General features: G+C 46.1%; 1 protein-coding gene across 3 annotated transcripts in view; it reads left to right on the top strand.

Annotated features, from left to right (window-relative positions):
• ABTB3 (ankyrin repeat and BTB domain containing 3) overlaps positions 1-12,809 on the top strand; it is a 320,752-nt gene extending 307,943 nt beyond the window's left edge. For all 3 annotated transcript variants that reach the window (XM_039877866.1, XM_039877865.1, XM_039877864.1), the window contains 3 exons: positions 1,872-1,940; positions 3,584-3,697; positions 10,652-12,809. In XM_039877866.1, the coding sequence (XP_039733800.1) occupies positions 1,872-1,940; positions 3,584-3,697; positions 10,652-10,861 (393 nt within the window). In that variant the 3' untranslated portion in view covers positions 10,862-12,809. The remainder of the gene's footprint in view (positions 1-1,871; positions 1,941-3,583; positions 3,698-10,651) is intronic.
• Positions 12,810-23,804: the final 10,995 nt, after the last annotated feature.

Here is a 23,804-nt window from a genome sequence, read left to right as displayed (position 1 = left end):
AGGTTACTTTGGACTAAGCATGGCAGAAGGGATGAAGCAGGTTCCCAAAGCCAAGGCCAGCCTGGGGGAGCTATTCTACTGGAGTAGGGGGGGGCACACAGAAAGGATGCTGAAGCCTCAAGGTGGCACTGGGGAGTTGGCACACCCCCAGACATCCAAGTGCCTGGCCCCCCTTGTCCTCACTCCAACCTGTCACCACATTTTCTACTGAGAGCAAAGTGGCCTCGGCCATTTCTGGAATGGCTGCAGTACTTGTTTTGAAAGTTCCCATGAAAGTGCTAATTGGTTTTAGGGTTAGGGATGGGGAAGGCGGTGGAGAAACTTTTATGGGGCTCTAACCATAAATGAGGCATTGACCTCTGCTTGCCTGCCCTGATCTGGATTATTCTTGCCATTTTTAAAGATGGAGAAACGGAGGCCCAGAGACCGTAAGTGATGTACCCCAAGTGCTAATTAGTGACAGCAAGGATTTGAACCCAGTCTCTCTGGTGCCCAGGCCTAGGTACTTGGTCCTTTCGTAAGTGGAAACAAAGATGAGAACAGCTCCCATTTCTTGAGCGCTAGCTATGTGTAAGCCTCGAAGCCAGAGGTTCTTCCCTTCGGCTGCATGTTAGAATCACCTGGGGGAAACTCCCCAGGTCCTGGCCATAAATCAGACCAATTAGATCAGGATCTGGCGGGGCCCTTGCATCAGCATTTTGAAGTCTGTGCCCTCCTCCTGTTATTCCAATGTGCAGCCCAGGTGGAGACCCAGTGCTCTAAGTTATAACAGTTCTCCAACTTCAGCGGGCATCAAAACCCCAGAGAGGCAGGGATGCTTGTTAAAACACAGAAAACTTGTTAAAATGCAGATCCCTGGGCCCAGCCCCCAGAATTCCTGATTCTACAAGCCTTGGGTGGGGCCTGAGAATTTGCATTTCTTATGAGAACCCAGGTGATGCTGGTGCTGCTGGTCCAGGGACCCCGCTCCGAGAACCAGTGCTGGTACCGTCTCTCTCAATCCTTCCAGCTGCCCCTCTGGTTAGCTCTTCACCTTACAGACAAGACTTAGATTCAGAGAAGTGAAGGAAGTGGCCCAAGCTCCCACCGACCATCACAGCCAAGCTGAGGTTCACGCCTCAGCTTGAGACCACAGAGCCTCGAGCTCCTGTACCTGGCAGGGGAGGTTGAGCAGACCCTGAGGACTTTCCCCTGTGCCTGCCTCCTTCCCCATAAAACAAGAAAAGCCTCATTTGTGGCTTGAAATAGGCCAAGTCAGGCCGAATCCAACCCAGAAGGAGGCTCCCAGGGCCCTGTTCACTTCACTCCCGTGCTGACAGAAGAATTTTAGTAAATGAATTTTAGTAAATGCTGCTTTTGAGTTTCCTGCCCCCAAGACTATTTAACATCACACTCGGGCAAGAGCCAGATGCAGCTGAGGCTGCACCTGGACGTGGGGCCTCCTGGAGGCTGTGGATGCCATTTGAATTCCTACTTCAAGCAGGTTAGCAGCTGCCAAGAAAAATAACTCCATAAACAGGACTTCCAGCCTAATGACGGGTTGTTTCGCCCCCCGCTGGAAAGGCTTGTGTTGGCAGAGTGTGACGGGGGCATGGGACAGCCTAATTTAAATTCCATCGGCCCCAGGATTTCCATCAAGGAGCAGCATTTCAAGTCCATGGCCCAACTTGGAGGAAATGGGATAACATGATGAAAAAGTTTTGTCACTGGAGAGGCCCTGTGTTTGGGGCGGTTATTATTAAGGCTGTTATTATTATTGGTTTGGGCTTTATAAAAGAGAGGTGCTGGGGAATAAATTGATTTGAATAAGGCTTTAAGATGATTATGCCTGTGTGCCACTGACGCTTTGCTTACTGTGTCCTTTCTTCCAGCTGGTCATGCAGTATCTCTACTACGGGGGCCCAGAGTCACTTCTCATTAAAAACAACGAGATAATGGAGGTAAGGAAGTCATCCTGTCTTGGTAGAGAGGACCTCTGTGAACTCAGGTGACAGGCTCACTTTGGCAGGTGGAGGGTACCCTGTGCTGAGTTTCCAGTTGGATGCAGGCTTTGGGATCCTGCCTGACTCTTAGATCTCTCAAACAAGAAGCTTCTCCACAACCCCTAGAAGGCTAAGGTGTTTGCTACACTAGCTGGATCCTTTTCAGTAGGAACTGAGTCAAAACCCAATGTAACTGGCTTTGGAGGCGTGGGGTAAAGGAAATTTACTGAAGAGGCTGAGGCTGCAAACACAGCTGGGGTTTAAATATCATCATCAGGAACTATCCTTGAAGACCTCTCCTCCCTGTCATTTGTAAGAGATTTATACCGTCTGAAAACCTTCCTCCAATCACAGCACTGTCCACTGACCAGCAGCCGAGAGCAACTTACAAAGCTCCGGTGGGTTCCCTCAGGTTGAGCATCCCTCACTCCTGCAGCATGGCACCCTGGCTGTCTGCTGTCTCCAGCATGCCTTTGGTCATTCAGTCTGTTCTGGGGGACTCGTTCCTGCTCTTTTCTGTCCAAGGCTAAGATTTCCCCCGCTTCTTCCTAAAAGCGGAACCTTTGTTGATTTTCGTGCTCCAAGCTGGGAGCTTTGAACCAGAAACCAAAATCACTCCGATAATCCTGAGCAAAAAAGCCAGGATGCCGTCCAGGTGTCTGAAGTCCAGGGTGCCTGGCAGGTCTGAGATATCAGTTCACAAGGTGACCCCGCGCAGGCGTTATACATGGACTCTGGGCCAGACTGCGTTTAAATCCAAGCTCTGCCCCTTCTGAGCTGTGTGATCTGGGACAAGTTATCAACCTCTCTGAGCCTCAGTTTCCACACCTGTAAAATGGAGGTGATAATATCCACCTCATTGGGTTTTCAGGATTTTAAGTTTGTGTGTGTAAGGTGCTGAGAACAACGCCTGGCACACGGTGGGTGCCGTGCGGCTGTGCACTCATCGTGTGGCCCATTGATCCCTTTTCTTTGCTCTGTGGAGTTCTTGCTTTCACTTTCTTCCCCTCCCCCAAGCCTGTTGCTCTCTAGCACACATTTGTCAAGCATCTCCCTGGCCACCTGCCGTGCTCAGGGCCAGGGTCTAGCGGTGATGCAAACGGTGATGCAAACAGAGCTCCCTGCCCTCGCGACAGGCATGACATCGTGTCTGGTGTGAGAAGAGCTGTGAAGAAGAAAAAGACGGGGCACAGACAGTGATGGAGGGAGGCGACCTGAGGTGGGTCGGTCTGGGAGGCTTCTCTGAGCAGGTGGTATTTGAGTGGCTACCTGGAGCCACCTTGATATTCATCCTGCTAAATAATACCATTCACCCTTGTTTCTGGACAGAACAGTTATAGGCATTTTTGCTTGACCTCTGGCTATAACAGATGTGAATGTGGTTGACTTCCACTCCACCCCTCCCCTCTGCCATTAACTCCCACGATAGTTCCATCTCTGTGTCTTCTTCCTCTAGCGTTACCTGGTGCTTTAAAGTGACAGTACCGCCCCTATTTCCAGTCCTTTCACCTTGGGACAGGTGGAAGATGAGGGTTTTTCTCACCTGTCGTTCCTTTCCTTCCACCTCCCAACCTCTAACAGGCTCTTTTTATGGTTTTCAGCTTCTGTCTGCGGCTAAATTTTTTCAGCTGGAGGCTTTGCAGCGACACTGTGAGATTATCTGTGCAAAAGGCATCAACACGGACAACTGTGTGGATATTTACAACCACGCCAAGGTAATCCACCCACCCTCGCTGCCCCGAGCTTATACCACGCACTCACGTTCGCAGACACACTGAGTCCGGCGGAGAGCGAATGATGGGCCGGCTCAATCATGGCTGACCCACCCACACACCTTCCAAAGTCTGCTTTCTACTCGAGAAAAGGTCTTTCCCTCCATCCCTCCCTCCCAGACTACAATGAAAGCAGAAACCCAGAAGTTTCCAAAGCAGAGTTGTTCTCACACAGTGCTTTCCAAACCCTACTGTGCGTATGTGAACCACACTGCAGACTGACGCGGCCTGCCGGGGGTGGGCCCCGGGTTCCATGTTTCTGACAAGCTCCCGGGGCAAGTCTTTTCTGCTGGTGTAAGTCACACCTTGAGTAGCAAGGTTCTGGAAAGTGTGGCTCCAATCCAGCAACATCAGCACCATCAGGAAATTAGAAATGTGAATACTAGGGCCCCACCCCAGACCTATGGAATCCCAGCCTCGGGGTGAGGCCCAGTCACCTGTGGCTTCATAAGCCCTCCAGGTGATGCTGGTGCGTGCTCGACAGTGAGAACTTGAGAACTGCTATTCTCGATCTGTGGTTCCCAGCACTGTTGCCCAGGAGAATCACCTGGGCTCTCACCTAAAATCTCTATGCCTGGGACCTGTCACACAGCAGCCAAATCAAGCTCTAGGGGTGGAGCCTGGGAAAAGGTATTTTTTTAAAAGTTACCCAGGTGATTCTCGAATGTGGCCAAGGTTGAGAACTGGTTGTCACCCCTGGAGGGATCCATGGATAGGTGGATCCAACATCTGACTACTAAACAGAATCACCTGGGGAGAATTTGAAGATCTCTTTCCCCCACCCCCACCCCCACCTCAATGACCCCAGCAGTGTTCCTGCAGTGGGACAAAGGAATCTGTATTTTTAACAAGATCTCAAGGTGACCGTTGTGATTTCAGCCCTAAGACTGGTCTTCACTTCCATTTTCTGGAACCATTGATTTCATCCAATTCATTTCACAAGTGGGGGTACTGGAACCACGAGGATTAAAATAACTTGCCCATATGCCACTCATTTTGTTTTACGTGCTCAGGACAGGGGATTAACATTCTCTAGGAAGAAACAGTGAAATAAGATCAGGAATTAATTTAAAACAAACAAACAACCTTTCTTCTGTATACCTGGAGCTCAGTACCCTTGCCTCTGACATCCGTGGCTCTAGAGAGAACGGATGTGAATAATGCTCTCATTGCCCGTTGTGAAAAATCAGGTTACGTTTGAGACGTTATTTTCTGTCTTAAGCCAACATTCAAAGAACACTTTGAATGTGCAGGCACCTGTGCTAAGAGCCTTACCGCACCATTTTTTTTAATCCTCACCACAACTCTTTAAGGTAAATGCTGTCATTAGTCCCAAGTCATAATAAGGAAGGTGAGGCCCAGAGAGGTGAAGTAACTTGCTGGAGGTCACACAGCTATTACCGAGACTTTTTTATTGAAGGAAAGTATACATGACGTGAAATTTACAGTTTCTCCTAATTCTAAGTGTACCATTCGGTGGCATTAAATACATTTGCATTGTCGTGCAGCCATCACCAGCACCCACCTCCAGACGTTTTCATCTTCCCAAACTGAAACTCTCGTCCCCATTGAACAGTAATTCCTCATTTCTCTCCCCGCCCAGCCCCTGGAAACCACCGTTTTTCTGTCTCTATCAATTTGACCGTTCTGGGTACCTCATATGAGTGGAATCACACAGTATCTGTCCTTTTGTAACTGGCTTATTTCATTTAGCACTGTGTCCTCAAGGTACAGTCATGTTGTACCATGTGTCAGAATCACATTTTTTGAGGCTGAATAATATTCCATTGCATGCATAGATCACATTGTGTTTTTCCACTCATCCATCAGCGGACACTTAGGTCGCTTCCACCACCTTTTGGCTGTCGTGCATAATGCTGCTGTGAACATGGGTGGACACATATCTGTTTGAGTCCCCGCTTTCACTTCTTTGGGGTGTATACCCAGAAGTATAAACCTAGATTTGTCTCACTCCAGAGCATAGGTTCTTAACCTCGTGTTTATTTTCTGGCCTAAAAAAATGTGTGAAATATTTGTAATAATCCTTGATACTCAAAAAATATTTTTGATTGGTCATCAGTAAATCCAAAAGTACAGTCAGGCTACTTCCTACACACACACATACACACACACATATACACACACGTACACGCTATTTTGGTTAAGTGAGGATTTTACCAATATCTGGTTTCTCAGGACACAGCATTTTTTATCTTAAACTGATCACTTTTCAGAAAAGCATTTAGAAAGACTCTCTCTACACAGGAAGAGAAACTGATTAGTCTGTGCTTCTCCACCCACCCGCCCTGGACATAGACACTCAAATTTACCTATGAACCCCACACCCACAAGTGGCTTTGCAGTGGCCTGTCACCTTGGCAGTAAGGCCTATGTTCCAAAATCCCACTTGAATCACTTCAGGCTCCTTGAAAGGCAGCTTCTTTAGCTATCTTGTTATTTTAAAAACGCAGCCAATGCACGACGAGCCCCAGCTGGGAGCACGTTTGTGCTACAAGCTTCGAACACCATGGCAGAGAAATGTCTCTTTCACTTCTGTACCTTGCAGCCAGAGCTTCACCTCTTACAGACAGACACCAGCCTCAGCCTCCCAGGCCACACTCTGGAGTGTTTCCAGCGTAAACATCTTCCCTCCATGACATGAGCGTGGAGGATGGGGCAATGCCAGCAGCCCTGGCCTTTCTGTGCCCCGCTTCCCCTACGCTGTGGATACTGCCGCCCCCCTATGATCACATGCCATGTGGATTCTATTACTGACCGACTGTGCTGCACACTGAGGCTGATTTAGGAAAAAGAGATGGAAAAGAAAGAAACCAACACTTAGTTTGGAACCCAAGGAAATGCAGCCATTTAGATGCCAAGAACCACATTCCAAACGTCAGCAAGCTCCTCCCACCCTCTCCTCAGCGGCATTGTCCCTGTATTGCACCTAACTGGGACAGCCGTGGGATTTTACACAGCGGAGAAGCCCATCCCATAAATGCTCGGCTTAGCTGCCCTTTTTTACCTAGCAAAGCTGTCCCGAACTATTCGAATCTGAAAAAGAGACCCTGGAGCTTCTGATAGCCCTTCCAGGGTATCTTTCAACTCGAGAAAAAGCACAAGCTAGTTCATAAAATTGAATATAAGTGAATACAATGAACTCAACAGTGCACCATGATAGAAAGAACACCGAGGATTCATTCACTAATGTTTATCGTGCACCCACTATTTACCAAGAACTGTATTCATCAGAATGAGAATTAGTGAGACATGCTTTCTGCCCTTGAAAAACTTATAGTCTAGGACAGGGGTCAGCAAACCTGGGCCAGATAAACATTTTCGTAAAAGCCATACGATATCTTTTGTACCTACTCAAGTCTGCCACTATAGTGCAAAAGCAGCCCCAGATGATATATAAATGAATAGGTGTGGCTGTGTTCCAATAAAACTTTATTTACAAAACAGGTGCAGGCCAGATTCGGCCCATAGGCTTGTAGTTTGTCAGTCATTGGTGTAGGAGATCAGAGTTCCAGTCCCAATTCTGTCAGTAATTAGCTGTGTGGAGATAGGGAATTATCTGGCATATAGTCACCATTCATTAGGAGACCACAGAATTACCTGCTGTGTCCCCATCCTAAATGCATGGCAGAGCATGGTTGCCTCTAGTCTGCCCTCCTCATTTTGTAGTTTGGGAAACTGAGGCCCAGAGAAGTGATTTGACTTGCACAAGATTGTACATGGTTTTTTGTTCACGTGTTTGTCCAAGCACTTTAGAAGAATTATTTTGTGTATGTGTGGTTACACTGGTTTATAACCTTATATAAGTTTCATGTGTACAACACGATAATTCGATATCTGTATACACCATACTGGTCACCACCAGTAATCTGGTTTCCACTCGTCACCATGCAGTTGTCCCCTTTTACCCATTTCGCCCTCCCCCAAACCACTTCCCCCTGGTAACCACCAATCCGTTATATCTATATGTTCATTTTTGATTATTCACTTTTTTTGTTCGTTTTATATTCCATATATGAGCAAAACCATATAGTTTTTGTCCTTTTCTGTCTGATTTATTTCACTTAACATAATAAAATCTTAAGGTTTATCTATGTTGTCCTAAATGGCAATATTTCATCCTTTTTATGGCTGAGTAGTATTCCGTTGTGTATATGTACCACATCTTCTTTATCCATTTGTCTGTTGATAGGCACTTAGGTTGTTTCCATATCTTGGCTATTGTAAACAATGCTGCAGTGGATATAGAAGTGCATGTATCTTTTCAAATTAATGTTTTCATATTCTTCAGATAAATTCCCAGAAGTGGAATCACTGGGGCATATGGTAGTTCTGTTATTTTTTGAGGAACTTCCATACTGTTTTCCATAGTGAATGCACCAATTTACATTCCTACCAATAGTGCACAAGGGTTCCCTTTTCTTCATATGCTCTCTGACACTTATTTCTTGTCTTTTTGATAATAGCCATTCTAACGGGCATGAGCTGATACCTCATTGTGGTTTTGATTTGCATTTCTCTAATAATTAGTAATGTTGAACATCTTTTCATGTGCTCATTGGCCATCTTTATGTCTCTGTAGGGAAAATGTCTATTCAGATCCTCTGCCCATTTTTTTACTCAGGTTGTTTTGTTGTTGTATTGGTTGCACGTGATTTTTATGCAGACCATTGGGCGGTTGACTCAGTGCATTAGCACATGATATAAGTGAGTTCAAGGTTACAGGCCAGTTAGCTGAGCTGGATTCTGTAGGGTACAGTCAACTCCTCTTACCATAACCTGGCCACCTACTTTGTACACACGGATCACTGGATATAAGTTACTGAGAAGGAGAGTTATAGTTTACATGTATAATGACAACTAACATTGAGTTGTGATTACAATCAGCATTCTGAACAATCCATATATTATCACATTCAATCTCAGCAACAGCTTATTAAGTATTATTATGATCCCCATTTGACAGATAGGAGTACTGAGGCACAGAATGATTAAATAACTTGCCCAACAGTAGATGGCTAGTAAGTGGCAAAGTCTGGAATAAAAACTCCAGCAGATTTCACAGTCCCCCTCACCCCACCTTAGCTACCTTTCTAACCTGCCTCCTTTGCGTGTGATGGATGACAGAGTCCTGCTATAGATCATGTGCCGTTGAATCCCACCAATAGGTCTATATTGCAGGAGTCATAATTCTCATTTTGAAAATGAGGAACCTAAAGCCAGAGGCCAAGTGACCCAGACCTGGTCACATATTCAGAAAGGTGGGGGAGCCCCAACTGGAATTCAGGCCTCCCAGCTCATTCCACCACAGCCCTGTTGGCACCACCTCATCATCCCACCATTCTGCATCTAACGACTTAGAGTGCATCTCTGATCCGAAGGACAGACTATTAGAGTGTTCAGAAGGACGATTCGCCAGCTAAATAAAGCAGCAGGATGTCATCTCAAGGAGCGTTTAACAGCTTCTGAGCACCTGGTTCGTTGTCAGAGAGAGACCTACAAGCTTTGAAAACTGAAGGAAAGGTCTAAGAGAGACCAAAGACCCACACATCCACATTTGCTTCTGCATCTCAGACATGAATTCTTCCACCAAGCTTGTGACGTTACATACCTACCTTCTGATTAGTGGCATCAGGCTAGAGGCAGGGCATCCTGATGGTTAAGCACAGGCTTAAGGACTTGAATTACCAGGGTTCAGTTCCTAGTTCTGCCCTTGATATGTCGTGTGAGGTTTTGTAAGTTATTCTCTTGTCTTCATTTCCTCATCTGTAAATTGGAGGCAATAATAGTACCTGCCTCAAGGAAATTTGAAGATTGAATGGGATGATGCATGTGAAATGCCTAGTAAGGTGCCTGGCAAATCATAAGCTCTTGGTAAATGTTTGCCATTAGTTTCATTACTCTGAAAGTTAACCGTTCATTCAAACCTTCAACCAACACTCATTAAATGTCTGCCATCTGCCAAGCCTTCTGCTTAAGCTTATAACAGTGAGCCAGGTCGACATAGTCCCTTCTATGTTGTTTAGTCTCTCAGGAACCTTGTCTCTGGATCAGTTTCTCAGCCTCAGCACTATTGACATCTTGGGCTGCATAAGCCTTCACTGTGGGGGTTGTCCTGTGTGTCGTGGGATGTTTAGCAGCACCCCTGGCTTCTACCCATTAGACGCCAGTAGTGCACACACCACCACCACCCTGGTTGTAACAACCAAAAATAGCTCCAGATTTTCCAGATGTTCCCTGGGAGGCAGAATCGCCCCCACTTGAGAATCACCGCCCTAAATACAGGGGCTAGGCAGGATTGCTGTGAGGAGAAAATGAGTTAATACTGGTAAAACGCTCAGAAATATGTCCGCAACTCCGTTCAAGTGACAGTGATCCACAGCATTACAAAGGAACACAAAACCCAGTGGTTAAAACACTGAGCCCTGATTTAGCATACGAGTTGACTAGAAGACTAGAAGGTTCTTCTGGTCTCGGCAGGCCTCACTCTGAGGGCAGCCGGCTGGTCAGCCGTGGCTGGCTTTGCTGGTCCTGGCTGGACTCTGTTGCTGGTTTCACCTGGGTTGACTGCACTCAGTATCACGTGGTTCCTCACCTTCCATGCAGCCGGCTCGGGCTTTTTTGGTGGCTCGGGCTCTTTTGGAGAGAGAGAGCTCAGAAGCAGGTCACAAGGCCAAGCAGCGAGAAACAGGCTCCAGCCCTTGGATGGAAGGAGCTGCAAGGTCACGACCCAAGAGTGTGAACGCAGCAAAGGGAGGAGAATCACGGCCCCTTTTGCAGTCAGTCTCCCTCAGTAGGTGTTCGCCATTATTAGATAAGACAACTACCGGCTCATTTCAGAAACATAACCATCTCCCGCTTCCTCTCCACTCTCTACAGTTCCTCGGAGTCACAGAGCTCTCAGCATATTGTGAAGGCTACTTTCTCAAAAACATGATGGTCCTCATTGAGAACGAAGCATTCAAGCAGCTCCTGTATGACAAAAATGGCGAGGGAACGGGCCAGGATGTGCTCCAGGACTTACAGAGGACGTTGGCCATCAGGATTCGGTCGATCCACTTGTCATCTTCCAAAGGTTCCATTGTATGAGGCGTCCAGTGCAAGGACTGCTCCCCGGGGACTTGCCAGTTCTGCTGCATTGGCTTCACACACATACAAATATCACCTGGCGTCTGTTTTTGGCTGGGCCAAGGAGCTGCCTCTACTGCCTCAGCTTCCCTTGGATAAGCAAATTCAGCTCCCATGTGCTTCTGTTGAAAAACGAAGGACATTCCACTGGTCTTGGGTTGTCAGAGCACAGCAGAGTCCAGAGCTTGAGGGTCATTGTGGGGCAGCCAAGCTAACCCCATTCGAAAGCACCCCTGGGGAGCCGAGCACCCACTGCGGATACCAGTGTCGAATGGATGGAGTGGGGAACTGAAGGTCATTTGGGTTTCAGGTTGACAGTTGGAGAACTTAACTCCCCTGAGCCTTTATTACACAGTAAGAATCTGAGTAGCTGCAGCTCAGCAAGAGTCAACCATGGTAGCAGCTTGGTGAGGCTGTTACCAATAATGAAGAAATAATTTGACAAATTTTTAGGGGTGGGAACTTTTTAAATGTTCATTAAAAAAAAAAAAAACAGGGCAGCCTTGTAGTTTAAAATATATTTCTAAAGGCATAACAGTTCATTTTCAACTGAATCGTGTTTAGGGATCTGTGTTTTGAGGTTATTTTTTTTCTTTTTCTTTAAAAAAATAAATCAATAAATCAGTAAGTCACAGGTCCACAGTGTAGAAACCTGCATCTGACGAGATATTGCTGATATTCTATACAAGGTGAAATAATAATCTTGCCTTAGTGATCATGGTTACACAAAAGAGGTGCACTGCCAATAATTATCTCTAACTCAGTAGTTGAAAACAACCTGCATGCTAATCGTGGTTTCGGGGTCAAAAGAAAATAGCCCCACATAACGAAACATGCATTTGCATGGGCCTGAACCTGTGAAATGTTATGTTTGTGCTTCATTTTTGCCAAGGTAAAAATGTTCCATCACTTCTCGCTAAAAGTCCATTTGGTGAAGCAAACATATCTATTTCTTTTCCTAATGACGAATGATTCTGAGATGCTCTTTGCAGAAATGTGTTCATAGATGATGCTGAATGGGGATGGGGGGGGGAGCACGTCAGAGAATTTACTATTAATCCCAGAGGTTTCTCTGTATTCTCAGAAGATGTTAATAGTTTGTTACTAGCCAGAGAAAATGACTATGTTAGATTATTTTTAAAGATGAAACCTGTATGATAGGATGGATTCTTTCTGTATTCTGAGAGTGTACAGTATAGGGTTATCTATAATGAAAGTTTATATCGACAGGGTTTCATTTGCTCGGCCACATATGCTAAGCAAAAGATTGGTAAAGTGCCACAACATTCCAAATAATTTTTGAGTTGCTGCCTTTTTTCTCGTCCTTTAATTTGAAACCTAAATATATGCAGTAAAAACTAGGAGAATGACTTTTACCTTTGGGGACAGCAAAGTTTCGTTGATAAACCTATTTCCTAGCATGCCTTTGAGAAGTTGTGTGCGGACCCTAGATTTCAAAGGAGCTGCTGTTCATTCATCGTATTTGCTCCCTGAGCCACTGATCAGAGGGCAGATGCTGTGTCCCTGTCTTACGCGTGCGACTCATGGACCACCCAGGCCACGTCTGTCTACAGTGCTGGCCATTCTGTGATGCTGATACACGAGGCCTCTCTTCCACTTGGTCATCTGCAAACCTACCCAGGCCCTACCATCAAATGAGGAAGGGGGAAATCTGCAGTGGAGTCCAAGTGACAGATATTCAGCACGCGCGAGACTTGTCACCGTCTCCTGCCTCCTGTGTGTCCTCAGAGATGCTGCGTGAATGTTCATATTGCAACTGACTTCCCCGTGAATGTCTAATGCTAGTTCAGGGCCGCTGGGCATTAACTTGTACAGTGGCAATCCCCCGATGGGCTTCTGTTATAGTTTGGTGTGCTTTCTCTGTCATTAAAAGAAATGATTTTCCCAAGCTGTGCATCTTTTGTATATACGAGTGAGCTTTTTTAAAAAAAAATATTTTTTTGTTTAAGTATAGTTGATATACAATATTATATTAAGTATATTAGTTTCAGGTGTACAATATAGTGATTTGACATTTTTATACCTTACAATGTGATCACCCTGCTAATTCCAGGAATCATCTGTCAGCATGCAAACTTAGCACACTATTTTTGACTATATTCCCCTTCACCTTTTTCACCCATCCCCCCACTTCTGGTAACTGTCCCTTTGGTCTCTGAGAGCCTGCTTTTGTTTTGTTTATTTGTTTTTTAATTTCACATATAAGTGAAACTAGATAGTATTTGTCTTCCTCCGACTTATTTCACTTAGCATAACACTCTAGGTCCATTCATGTTATCCCAAATGGCAATATTTTGTCTTTTTTATGGCTGAGTAGTATCCATTGTAGATATACATACCATGTCTTCTTATTCATTTGTCTGTCGATGGACACCTAGGTTGCCTCCATATCTTGGCTGTTATAAATAATGCTGCAATTCACATAGAGGTTAACATATCTTTTCAAATTAGTGTTTTTGCTTTCTTCAGATAAATACCTGGAAGTAGAAATGCTGGGTCACATGGTAGATACTATTTTTAGTTTTATGAGGAAACTCCATACTGTTTTCCATAATGGCTGCACCGATTTGCAGTCCCACCAATAGTGCACAAGGGGTCCCTTTTCTCCACATCCTCGTTAACACACATGGTTTGTTGACTTTCTGATGATAGCCATTCTGACTGGTGTGAGGCGATACCTCGTTGGGGTTTTGGTTTGTATTTCTCTGATGATTAGTAATGTTGAGCTTCTTTTCATATATCTGTTGGCCATCTATATGTTTTCTTTAGAGAAACGTCTTTTCATGTTCTCTGCCCATTTTTTGATACGAGGGAGCTCGTTACTCAACAGTTAGAGCTGGAGAACTTCACTCAGTTAAGAGACTGGAAATGTGGCCCCTCAGAAAAAGTGGAGGGAAATGGCGTCAGATAAAAAATGCTCATGTCGCTGGCAGTGAGCCACCCACCACCGCCTGTCTGCTCTGTCAGCCAGAGCACGGCTGATCAAGCTCTTGGCCCCTGGGTCAGCCTACACCTCCGGCTGCCACCCTATCGGATTTCCTTACCATCAGGCAGAGAACTTAACAGGTGCTGCCACCCGGGCCACATCTTAGTGCCTCTGCCTGCTGTAGCAAACTTGCCTACTGGGGGCGGCATTTGGGTTGTCATTCTTGCCCCAGTGAAACTTTTTGGGGTTGGCGGGTGGAGAAAAACAAGTTCACCGCCTGGGTGGTGTGCTCCCCACCAAGGGCCAGTATGAGTCAGTGCTCCTAGATGGTGGCTGCATTCTGGGGTGAGGATTATGGAGGGACAAGCAGCTCTTCTTGGGTGTCATCATCACTGAGGTCAACCCAAGTCCCCAGCTGGTGCCTCTGGCTTCTGATTCAGCTTGGGAAAAATGCAGGTCTGTGTAGCTTATCTACAAAGGCCTACAGAAAGCCAGGGGGAGGCCGAGGCAGGCCCATGAAACCTGGGCCAGTGAGACCTGTAAATAGCTGACATCACCCCTGCATAGCAGTCGTGGTCTATTCTTTAAGTGACCAAAGCTGCTGAGTGCCAGGGGCCAGAACTCCCAGTCAGGCCAGAAGAACAGAAAGTGGATTTATTTTTGACTGTCTATCACCTTCTGTTTAGCCTCAAGGGAAGTAATCATTTGATTCATTCCTTTGGGAAAGACAAAGTATAGGCTACTGCATTTGTCTTTTACTTACTTGTATGACAAGCGACTTTGTCCTCCAGCTCTTAGCGGGCCTGTAGAAGAGCCCTTTAGCATCTGGGGGGAGGGGAGAGCCTGCCTGCCACAAAACTCCCTTCCACCCCTTCCATGTGCAATGAGAAACTGGAAGGAGTGTGTGTATACAGCCACCCGAATAAGCACAAAGGTCTCTACTTGGCTTCTGCTGCCCCCACCCCACATGTAATTGGTCTTCCCTATACCTTTGAGTGTCATGAGGTAATATGGCAGACCAACTACCCTCCACCCAAAATGAGATCAAAGTGTGAGCTCCTGTCTTGGGAGGGGCCCAGGCAGGAGCCAGAAGGCACTACGGTCACCCTTCAGGGTAGGGTTGGATGTGAGCCTCTCGGATTCTGTAGGTCCTGAGGTTCTGTTTTTGTAGTTTACATTATTTTTTCCTGTGAAGCCCCAGGCAAAAAGTGTTCCTCCAGCTGGGTATTGTTTTATCCAGTGTTTTCTTACCAAGAGTCTTTCATCTCGGTGCTTTGCTAACCTCAGGCCATGTGAGTGAAGGGGTAAGAATCCTAGAACATTCTTTGTGAAGATCTCCTATTTCACCAATTGTGTGGCCCCCGCCTTCTTCGAAATTCAGTGCTCACCTTCCTCCATCCCCCACTAATCTGAGTCATAGATGAATGGTCACAGAAGTCGCATCCTACCACTTCTAACTCTTTTCTGACCAGCCCCTACTCAGACACCCTCCAAGATTAGCAGACTGTTTCCTGGGCTTCTGGGCTGGAGGGCTCAAGTCAGGGAGATGGTCGCTGAGCACCTTCTGTGCGGTACCCATTGCTGGACTCAGGCTCCACGCAGGCCTGCAAACCTTCCCGTTCCAGGCGGAGTCAGCCCCCGACTGGCTTGGAGATACTGGACGAGTTACTTCCTCTGTCTGGTTCTCATTCTCTTCTTCTGAAGAATTGGGTTTAAATAGAACTAGTTGATAGAGTGGTTGGAGGATTAAAGGGGATGTTTTGGACGGGTCCTACACTGTTAGTAGCAAACTTCTAAGACTGAGCGGAGGGAAGGAGAGATCGATGCCACGTGACAGGATGGTTAATGATTTTACTCTTCATTTCCAGGACTTTCTACAGTAGTTCCTATGGTGGCTTGCGATTCTCTAAGGTTTTGTGGATTTTCCAGGAGACATGGGGAAATTCCCCCAGAAAATATCTGTTGAAGTCCTAGTTCCTAGCACAAGTGCCTCACTTGCACAAAGTCAGTGATCAAGAAATGTTTATGTCAATGGAAGCCAAGTTTACCTAGATTGCCTTTCATATAAATACTATATTGCCTAAATATTAGAGTTTCAGGAATAGCTCTCCCAAACTCCTCAACAACTCAGAAATGTGAGACTCATATTTATGTCCCATCGGAGGTAAGTCTAAGACCCAAGGTCCCCGCAAATGACTGAGTAGATCCCCCAGATCCACTGGGGCCAACGCTCAGACCAGTGCTGGGGACCACGGCCCCCTGGAGAGGAGGGGAGTAGTCATACATCCACGCGTGAAACAAACTGCTAGATGTCAACTCCAGAAAAATCTGGGATCTCCTCCTCCAGTTGGCAGCTGAGCCCACATCCTTTGCCGCCCCTTGAGTGTGTGACACTCTTCACCCCTCTGCTGAGAAATCCCCCTGGTGAAGCGCCACGTCACCCTCCGTTTCCCAGCTGGCCAATGCCTTGAATCAAGCAGCACGTGCTTTCGGACAGGGCCACTGCGGAAGCTGATATGATGCCTATTTTTCCACCTTCTTTAAAAATAACCCAGCAGATTTTAAACTTCCTGCTTGGTAGGGAAAAAATAGAACTGGTACTCAGCAATCACGCCGCACACGAGTTCCCGTTACTGATGAGGCAGTCAGATAACAAGGGCGCCTTGCAAGGACCTGTCTCCAAGTTTAGCTCTGAATATGAAAAGACAGACTGTCTGCATGAATAGGCAATTAAAAGAGATGCCCTGGTATCATTGATACGCTCTTTGGATGTTGCTTTTCAGTTAACTTTTGGATGAGTTCCGAATTATAATGCCACCTCGAACCTCTGAGCAGAGCTGCACAGAGAAGGGGCAGGAGGTATAATAGAGGAGCTCTGGGCTGGGCACCAAATCTCACCTCTGGTCCTGTCGCCGCAGCAGCTACTTGGGTGACGTTGGCCAAGCCTGTTCATTCTGGACCTGTTTCCTCAACTCTAAATTAGAGTTTCCTGAGCTGATGATGTTCTATGCCCCTAGACTGGGACAAGTCACACTCCTCTTACTACATTCATATATTAGAACATTGTGATAACGCCGCTTAGTGTGATAGAACATTCTGGATTGCACTTAGAAGGACTTAGGAAAATAGACCTCCGCATATGATATCTTGAGTGAAACAGGCAGGAAACCTGTTGAGAAGCTTCACAACAGCCTCCAAAGATATTTTATTATGAGGACGCAGCTCACCAGATGTAGGCCTCATGACTATCATCTCCTTGTTGGTGTTTCGTTTTGTTTTGTTTTGTTTTACTTTTTGTTTTTAAATAACTATAGATTCACAAGAAGTTGCAAAGATAGTACAGAGAGGTCCCCTGTACCCTTCGTCCAGTTTCCCCCAATGTACACCCTAGTACAATATCAAGACCAGGAAAATGGCATTGGTACGATGCATGTGTCGAGTCCTCTGCCAGTTCGTGACACGTGGAGATGCGTTTGACCATCGCCACAGTCAAAGCCCTCCCTCGTGCTGCCCCTTTATAGTCACTCGTACCCCGTCCTCCACACGCACCATCCCTAATCCCTGGCAACCACTCATCTGCTTTCCATCTCTATTGCTTTGTCATTTTGAGAATGGTATATAAACGAAACCATACAATGGTGGCTTTTTTCACTCAGCCTAATGCCCTTGAGATTCACCCCAAAATGTTTCGTGTATCATGGAGTCTGTTCCTTTTTATCACTCAGTAGTATTCCCGGTGTCTCATCTCCTTTTAACCAAATACACGAGTGCGTCGGGAGGTATGGCAGTAAAACAGCTTGGCTCTGGCAGCCGACTCTCTGGTCATAGCTCGCAGAAACAATCATGTGTCCGGAGAGCTAGACTTGACATCCTTTCCTATGGCATGCAGGCAAGACCCGTGATGATGGTCCCACGGTTTGGTGTTGGTGTTGGTGTTGGATCACTGAGGTCTACTGCTCCCACTTGGACTAAATAAGGTCCTACAATAAGGTCCTTCTGTGATTGACTTTTCCAGACATCTCACTGATGGTATAAAGGAAGCACTTCTCCATCTCACTCTTACGCACATCGCTGGGGATCACGCTGAAAGGCAGGTTCTGATTCAGTGGGGCTGGGTCAGGCTTGAGAGTCAGCATTTCAAATAAGCAGCCGGGTGATACTCTGAGCGGAGAAGGTGCAGAGTATGGAGGTCAGATTCATCTCAAACCCTTTCTTCTATGAGACCAACCTGTGACGTGTGTCCTGGTGCCTGGCCTCTCTGGGATCTCAAGCTCGTGAGTTACTAGGAGCCTTTTCTTCTGACCCAGACAATGAAGAAAGTTTAGCAATCTGTGAAAATCATTTAAAATTGTGTTTTTCTAGGTAGAGGTTTCAAGCAGCCTGAATTAAGCCTAAGGAACTACCTACACGCAACTGAATTCTCCCTTCACTTTTTCCTGGGCTGCTGTTGGTCAAAATCAAATGTATTTATTTCACAGATGTTTACTGATGAGCTAATATGCACAAGGGACTCACTCACCTACCTCTCTGCTAGGACATTAAGCACCCAAGCTCTCCCTCTTTTATTTTTCCCTTTTCCTCAGGGCTGGTAGTAGCAGGAAAGCAGAAAGTTCTTGTTTCTTTCGAAACTGTTTTATGAGGTTTCTTTCTGCACACGCAGAGGCTCCCCTGAGAGCCATAGGGACACGCGGGAGAATGAAGACGGGAACAAAGACAGCTGTTGCTTCCGTGTTCACTTCGAAATATTTTGAGATCGTAGAAGGATGAATAAAGCATCTGGTTCAAAATGGCTGCCGGGTGACCTTGAGCCCTGTCGGGTCATGTGCTGCAGGGAATGGGGCGGGGGGCGGGGGAGAGTTTCAGGATTGTATCTATAATTCCTCATTATTTTCTTTCCTTGTCAAGGGAATGACTGCATGTTCCGCACTTCAAAGGAATCACTCTCATACATTAAATATTGTGGTCGAGGATGTAGGGGAAGCTCAGACATTGTTTTCTGTTGAACAAGTAATAAGAAAGTACGTAAAGTCTGTTTTTCTAAGAATTCCTTAGACCAGGGGATGCATCCTGATAGGTGAGGGTTTCGGCTGAGCCAATGAGTTTAATGTCAGCTTAAATGTGTGATGTGGGCGCTTAGAAGAGAGTTCACTGAGCTGTCGGCTACATCAGCAGAAGCATCATCACTAGCATGAGGAGGTGGCAGTTCTCCTCTCTGCCCTGGACAGACGCCTGCAGGAGTTGAACGTTCAGTTCAGGGCCTGTATGAGTCAGAGTGCCTAGCAGCAAGCAACTCTGGCTAATTTAAGAAGAAAGGGAATTTATTCAAAGAGATTATATGATTCACTCTATCGTTGAGAGGGCTTGAGAAACCATTCTAAAAGTGGAGATTTTAGGAATACCTTAGAAACCATGACGCAGAAAAGTCCTGACATAGAAAAGTCCTGATGAGGTTCCTGCTGCCCCTGTTGCCACCAAACACTGCGAAGGCAGAAACTAATAATGGAAGTTCTGCCCTTACCAGGACCTTGGTTTCCATGAGTTACTGCTGCCAGCGCCCATATCCGTCTGGCATCAGAAACTCAGCCTACCCCCAAAAGCTCAATGCCTCTGCCTCTACTTACACTGTCTGGAAACTCCCATTTCTTCATGCTGTTCCCTTCAGAAACAGTTGGATTCAGTGCATCCCACTGGCAGGACCTGGATCCCATGACTGTCTTAGCTGCAAGGGAGGCTGGGAATTTCAATTCTTACGACAGATAGCCATGAACATGACAAATGTCCCTAACCCTTAAGGAAGGTCACAGAGAAACTGCTGCCTCAGCAGCAGGAAATAATCAAAAGGTGAATGAGCAGCTGAGGGAACCGGAATGCTTGGCCCACAGAGGAGCGGCCTTGGGTGGCCATCATGGTTGTCTTCAAATAGCAAGAGAGGGTTTCATAGATGAGAAGAATTAGCCTCATTCAATATGGCCACTGGGATTAGAACTGTCCCAATGATGGACCTTTCAAGGATTCAGATTTCACCTAAGTAAAAGAAGAAATTTTAAAAATCAGAGTAGAGCCTTCCAAAGATGGAATGAGCTGTCTCAAGGGGTAGTGAGTTCTCCATCACAGGAAATAGTCAAGGAAAGCAACCACTTGGTAGAGATTCAAGCAATAAAGGAGGGTAGGATTTAAAAGTCCCTTGCAACTCAGGGATTTTGTCATTATTAGTTCTCCCCTTCTGATATTAATCATCTAGTTGGCCTCAGACAACAGATCAATCTTGATATATTTTTTGCAGGATTTATAATGACCTCCCAGCCTTCATTTTTGCCAGTGCTGCATTTTATTAAAGCCTACCACCCTATTTATCCTCATCGAGTTAGTGAGGCAGCAGATCAATTCATTATTCTTACTTATCTAATACAGAAAGAAGAGAAATGGTCTACAACACTTCACCAGCTGGGAAAAGAAAAAGTAGCTAGGAGCAATTCAGTCCCTGAAAAATGAAACTTCTTTTTGTAAAGGGAAAAAAAAATGGATTTCAGCAAAGCAATCAAGTTAGGGAAGGGCCATTTTTGAGAGCAGAATAAAACCCAGGTATGCGAAATTGCACGTGTCAACACTGCATCTGTTATGCATTTTTTAAACCAGACTCAGCAGAGAAAAACTATGAGCTGTGCATCAGTTTGGCCACAGGTGCCTGGGGAGTGAGTTCGCCTCAGTCTTCCCACCTAGAGAATGGAAATGTTAGTGCCTTGACAGCAGGTGATGGAGAGGTACTCTTGCAGCAATGGTGGGAGGGAAGGCTGTCAGAATGCAGGACACCATTTTATGGCAAGTGGGGAGAAGCAAGAGGGAAACCAGGATTTGTTCCTGCCTAGAGTGGTACCTCCAATCTTATCAGTGATTGGTGAAATCCACCTCACCAGCAGCCTCAGAGCCCCAAAGGCTGGCAGTGGCTCTGTCAGCCATCCAGCCCAGGGCAACCTAACAGCTCCCCTCTTTCTGCACTGTTGAGTTTGAGGGGTCATGCACTGGGTGCCAGTGTGATTCATGACTCTCTCTTGACCTCACTCCCTGAAGCACGCAAGGACCCCAGCATTGTTCATCTCCCGCTCTGAGCTAGGGAATTTGACTATGCAACTGTCAGCCTGTTGTCACATTTCATCCCGGAGGTGATGGAAACAGAGCCTGACTAACGTGCCTCTGTGAGCTGCATCAGAGATGCTTCTATGGGACTGAAATATCACTTTCGGTGTGTGGGAGAGTGGTGTGTTTTCCATTTCTTTGTATTTTGCATTCCTTGTTTATATCGTTGAGTGCAGAAATTGTCATGAAAGGACAGGGTTGTTTTAGAGAATGATTGGCTGACAGATAAAGGACCACCACAACTCTATACATGCCTACCACAGAAAGGCACTCTGCAGTGTACATAAGTATGAAAACAAGTAAAATCCAGCATTGCTCTGAGTCGGCATTATTATAGTGAGATCTAACATTTATCGCGCATTTATCAGATACTGTACCTAGTGTCTGCCAATCCTACGTGATAAAAGTTTGTGTTCTCATTTCACAGACAGGGAAACCAAGGTGCAGACAGCAAAGCTAAAGAGTTAGTATGTGCAGAGCTGGAACGTGGACCTACGTTGGTGTGACTCCTGAGCAAGCCCCCCCTCGTTGCCACACCTCTTCACTTATAATGATGCCTTTAAAGAGAGGTGGGAGAGAATAAGATTTTAAAAAAATAATAATAACTTCAGAAGACAAAGAAAAAGCCTTATGCGCTCAGACAAAGTTTACTCATTTGTAACCGAGGTGACTCATTTGTTACCTCTCGGTATAGGTTTTTGTTGAGAGTTTTATTTAGTGGGGAAAAGAGACGTCAAGTGGTATAAGGGTTCGGTTCCAAAGGATCGATATTTAATGGGTATTGATTGTCGCTGGGGACAGAGCTGAGGAAGATGGGGTCCTTCCAGATGCTCCCTGACAGGCAGATCCAGCCCGGAGACGGAGGCCTGGCCTCCAAGACTGGCTCTCTGTTACCACGGCGTGTGGGGAGCAGGACACGGCTGTGTTAACACAAAACCAGCTTCATTCCTCTTTCCAGGCACAGGGAAATTAGGAGGTTTGATTTTTAGTCCCTTGTTAGAGCTGAGAAAGTCTAGTTTTTTCAAGGATGTTGGTTTTTTAAAAATGGGTCAGTTTGAGCTGAAACAAGGTTCTGCTTTCTCCCGTTTCCTACTGTACATACAGCATCTTCACCTTCGAAACATATCCAGGGGAGCAAGAGCACAGGGCAGATTGAGAAGTCTCAATGCATGCATTTTGTTATTGTTGTTGTTGTTATATTTTTTATAGCAAAAATAGGAAATAGGCCAACAGCTCTGATGCCAAACAGCAGGAAGTCGGGACATTGAACAGTTTATGGCTAGGGTATGGACTCGGGGCTGAACTATAAGAAGGGGTCCTCAGAGGGCCTTTCAGAAATGCCAGCCTTGAGTCAGGCGGCCTGGTCCTTCAGACTTATTGCGTGCGAGTCATTTCACTACTCAGTTGTCATGCAGTTGAGTTAAAGGCGGGTCACGGATGGTAGGTAGGATGCAACATGAACGGAGGATTTTTATGATCGGGTAAAAGTTCCGCCGAGGAATTTGCAGTCTGAATGCTGTTCCTTCTGCTGCTGCTTCTACTTGGAATGAGGAAGACAGCTCAATCCAGACTTGAATAGTCGCTCAGGAGCCAAAAGCAACAGCCCCACGCTTCGCTCACCCTCGCTGTTGTTGGCAGCTTCAGGCAAATCAAGTAACTTTCTGCTCCACCTGTTTCTCCATCTGGGTAAGTGCGCACCGCGAAGAGAAGTGCTCGACTCTCTTGCTTCTCCAAGTGGGGTCCACGAACAGCGGCATCAGCCTCATTGGGAGTTTGTTGGGAACGCGGCCTCTCACCACCACCCTAGACCTGGAATCTGCATTTTAACCAGGAGCCCAGATAACTGCTGAGCACACTAAAGTCTGAGACATGCAGGCCGCTGTGACTGTTATCAGGCGCTTCTGCATCTCTCAAAGGAGACTCCAAATCATGCCGAAAAGATGATTTTATATGATCAGGACTTGAGGAGTGGACCAGGGTGGGATGAGGGAGAAGATCCTTAAAATGTTTTATTTATTCAGCTGTAATAAGTTATTTTGAGAGCTCCATGTTCTCAGAGACATTTTCCAATAGTCGTTTGTGCATCCTTCTACTGCCAATAATTTCTCCCCTGACTAGAGGTGTGATGTGCTTTTCAAGCCTGCTGTCAATGTCTGGTAAATTTCCTTACCCACCGGATAGCTTCTTTCCTGCTGTCTCTCACAGGGGAGACATAGTGAAAAAAGCTTTGAAACACTATATAAGCAATCACCCTTCCCAGCCACCTGTTTCTGCTGACAACTTTAGGAATAAGCTTTTTTATCAAGCGTTAGATAAAAATCATTCCTTTCTGGGGAAAAAAAATGACACAGGAAATCAAAGCCTTTTTTAAAACCACACACATACATGAGGTTTGCCAAAAGCAGCTTGTGTCTCAGGTAGGACAGACAGGCCACTAATAGGGCTGTAAACTGGTTTTTACAGAGTGCCCCAAACTCCTAGGATTTCAGCCTTTAGATTATGTCTTTATATTCCTATTAATGGAATATGACCTTTTTGCTGGTACAAAAAAAAAAATCAATTCTTTTTATCCAAAGGACTCCAAGATGCTGCCCACCAGACCAACCTCCCACCCCAGTCACCTCTCTCTACACAAACCATTATCATGGCCTTTTCCAAAAATATCTGACCAGGAGGACAAAACGCATGATCAAGACGTGGCTTAGCCAACAGCCTGCCTTGTAATACTGTGACACGAGGTGCAGATGGGGGTGGAGGGATAAGGGAGATTTGCCCCCAGGGGCATTTGGCAGAGTCTGGAGACATCTTTGGTTGTCACAGCTG

Source organism: Pteropus medius, unplaced genomic scaffold (genome assembly GCF_902729225.1).
Source record: "Pteropus medius unplaced genomic scaffold, Ma_sr-lr_union100, whole genome shotgun sequence".
NCBI classification, from domain to species: Eukaryota; Metazoa; Chordata; class Mammalia; order Chiroptera; family Pteropodidae; genus Pteropus; species Pteropus medius.
Note: the sequence above shows the minus strand (reverse complement) of the source record. Positions and strands in the feature narration are given on the sequence as shown.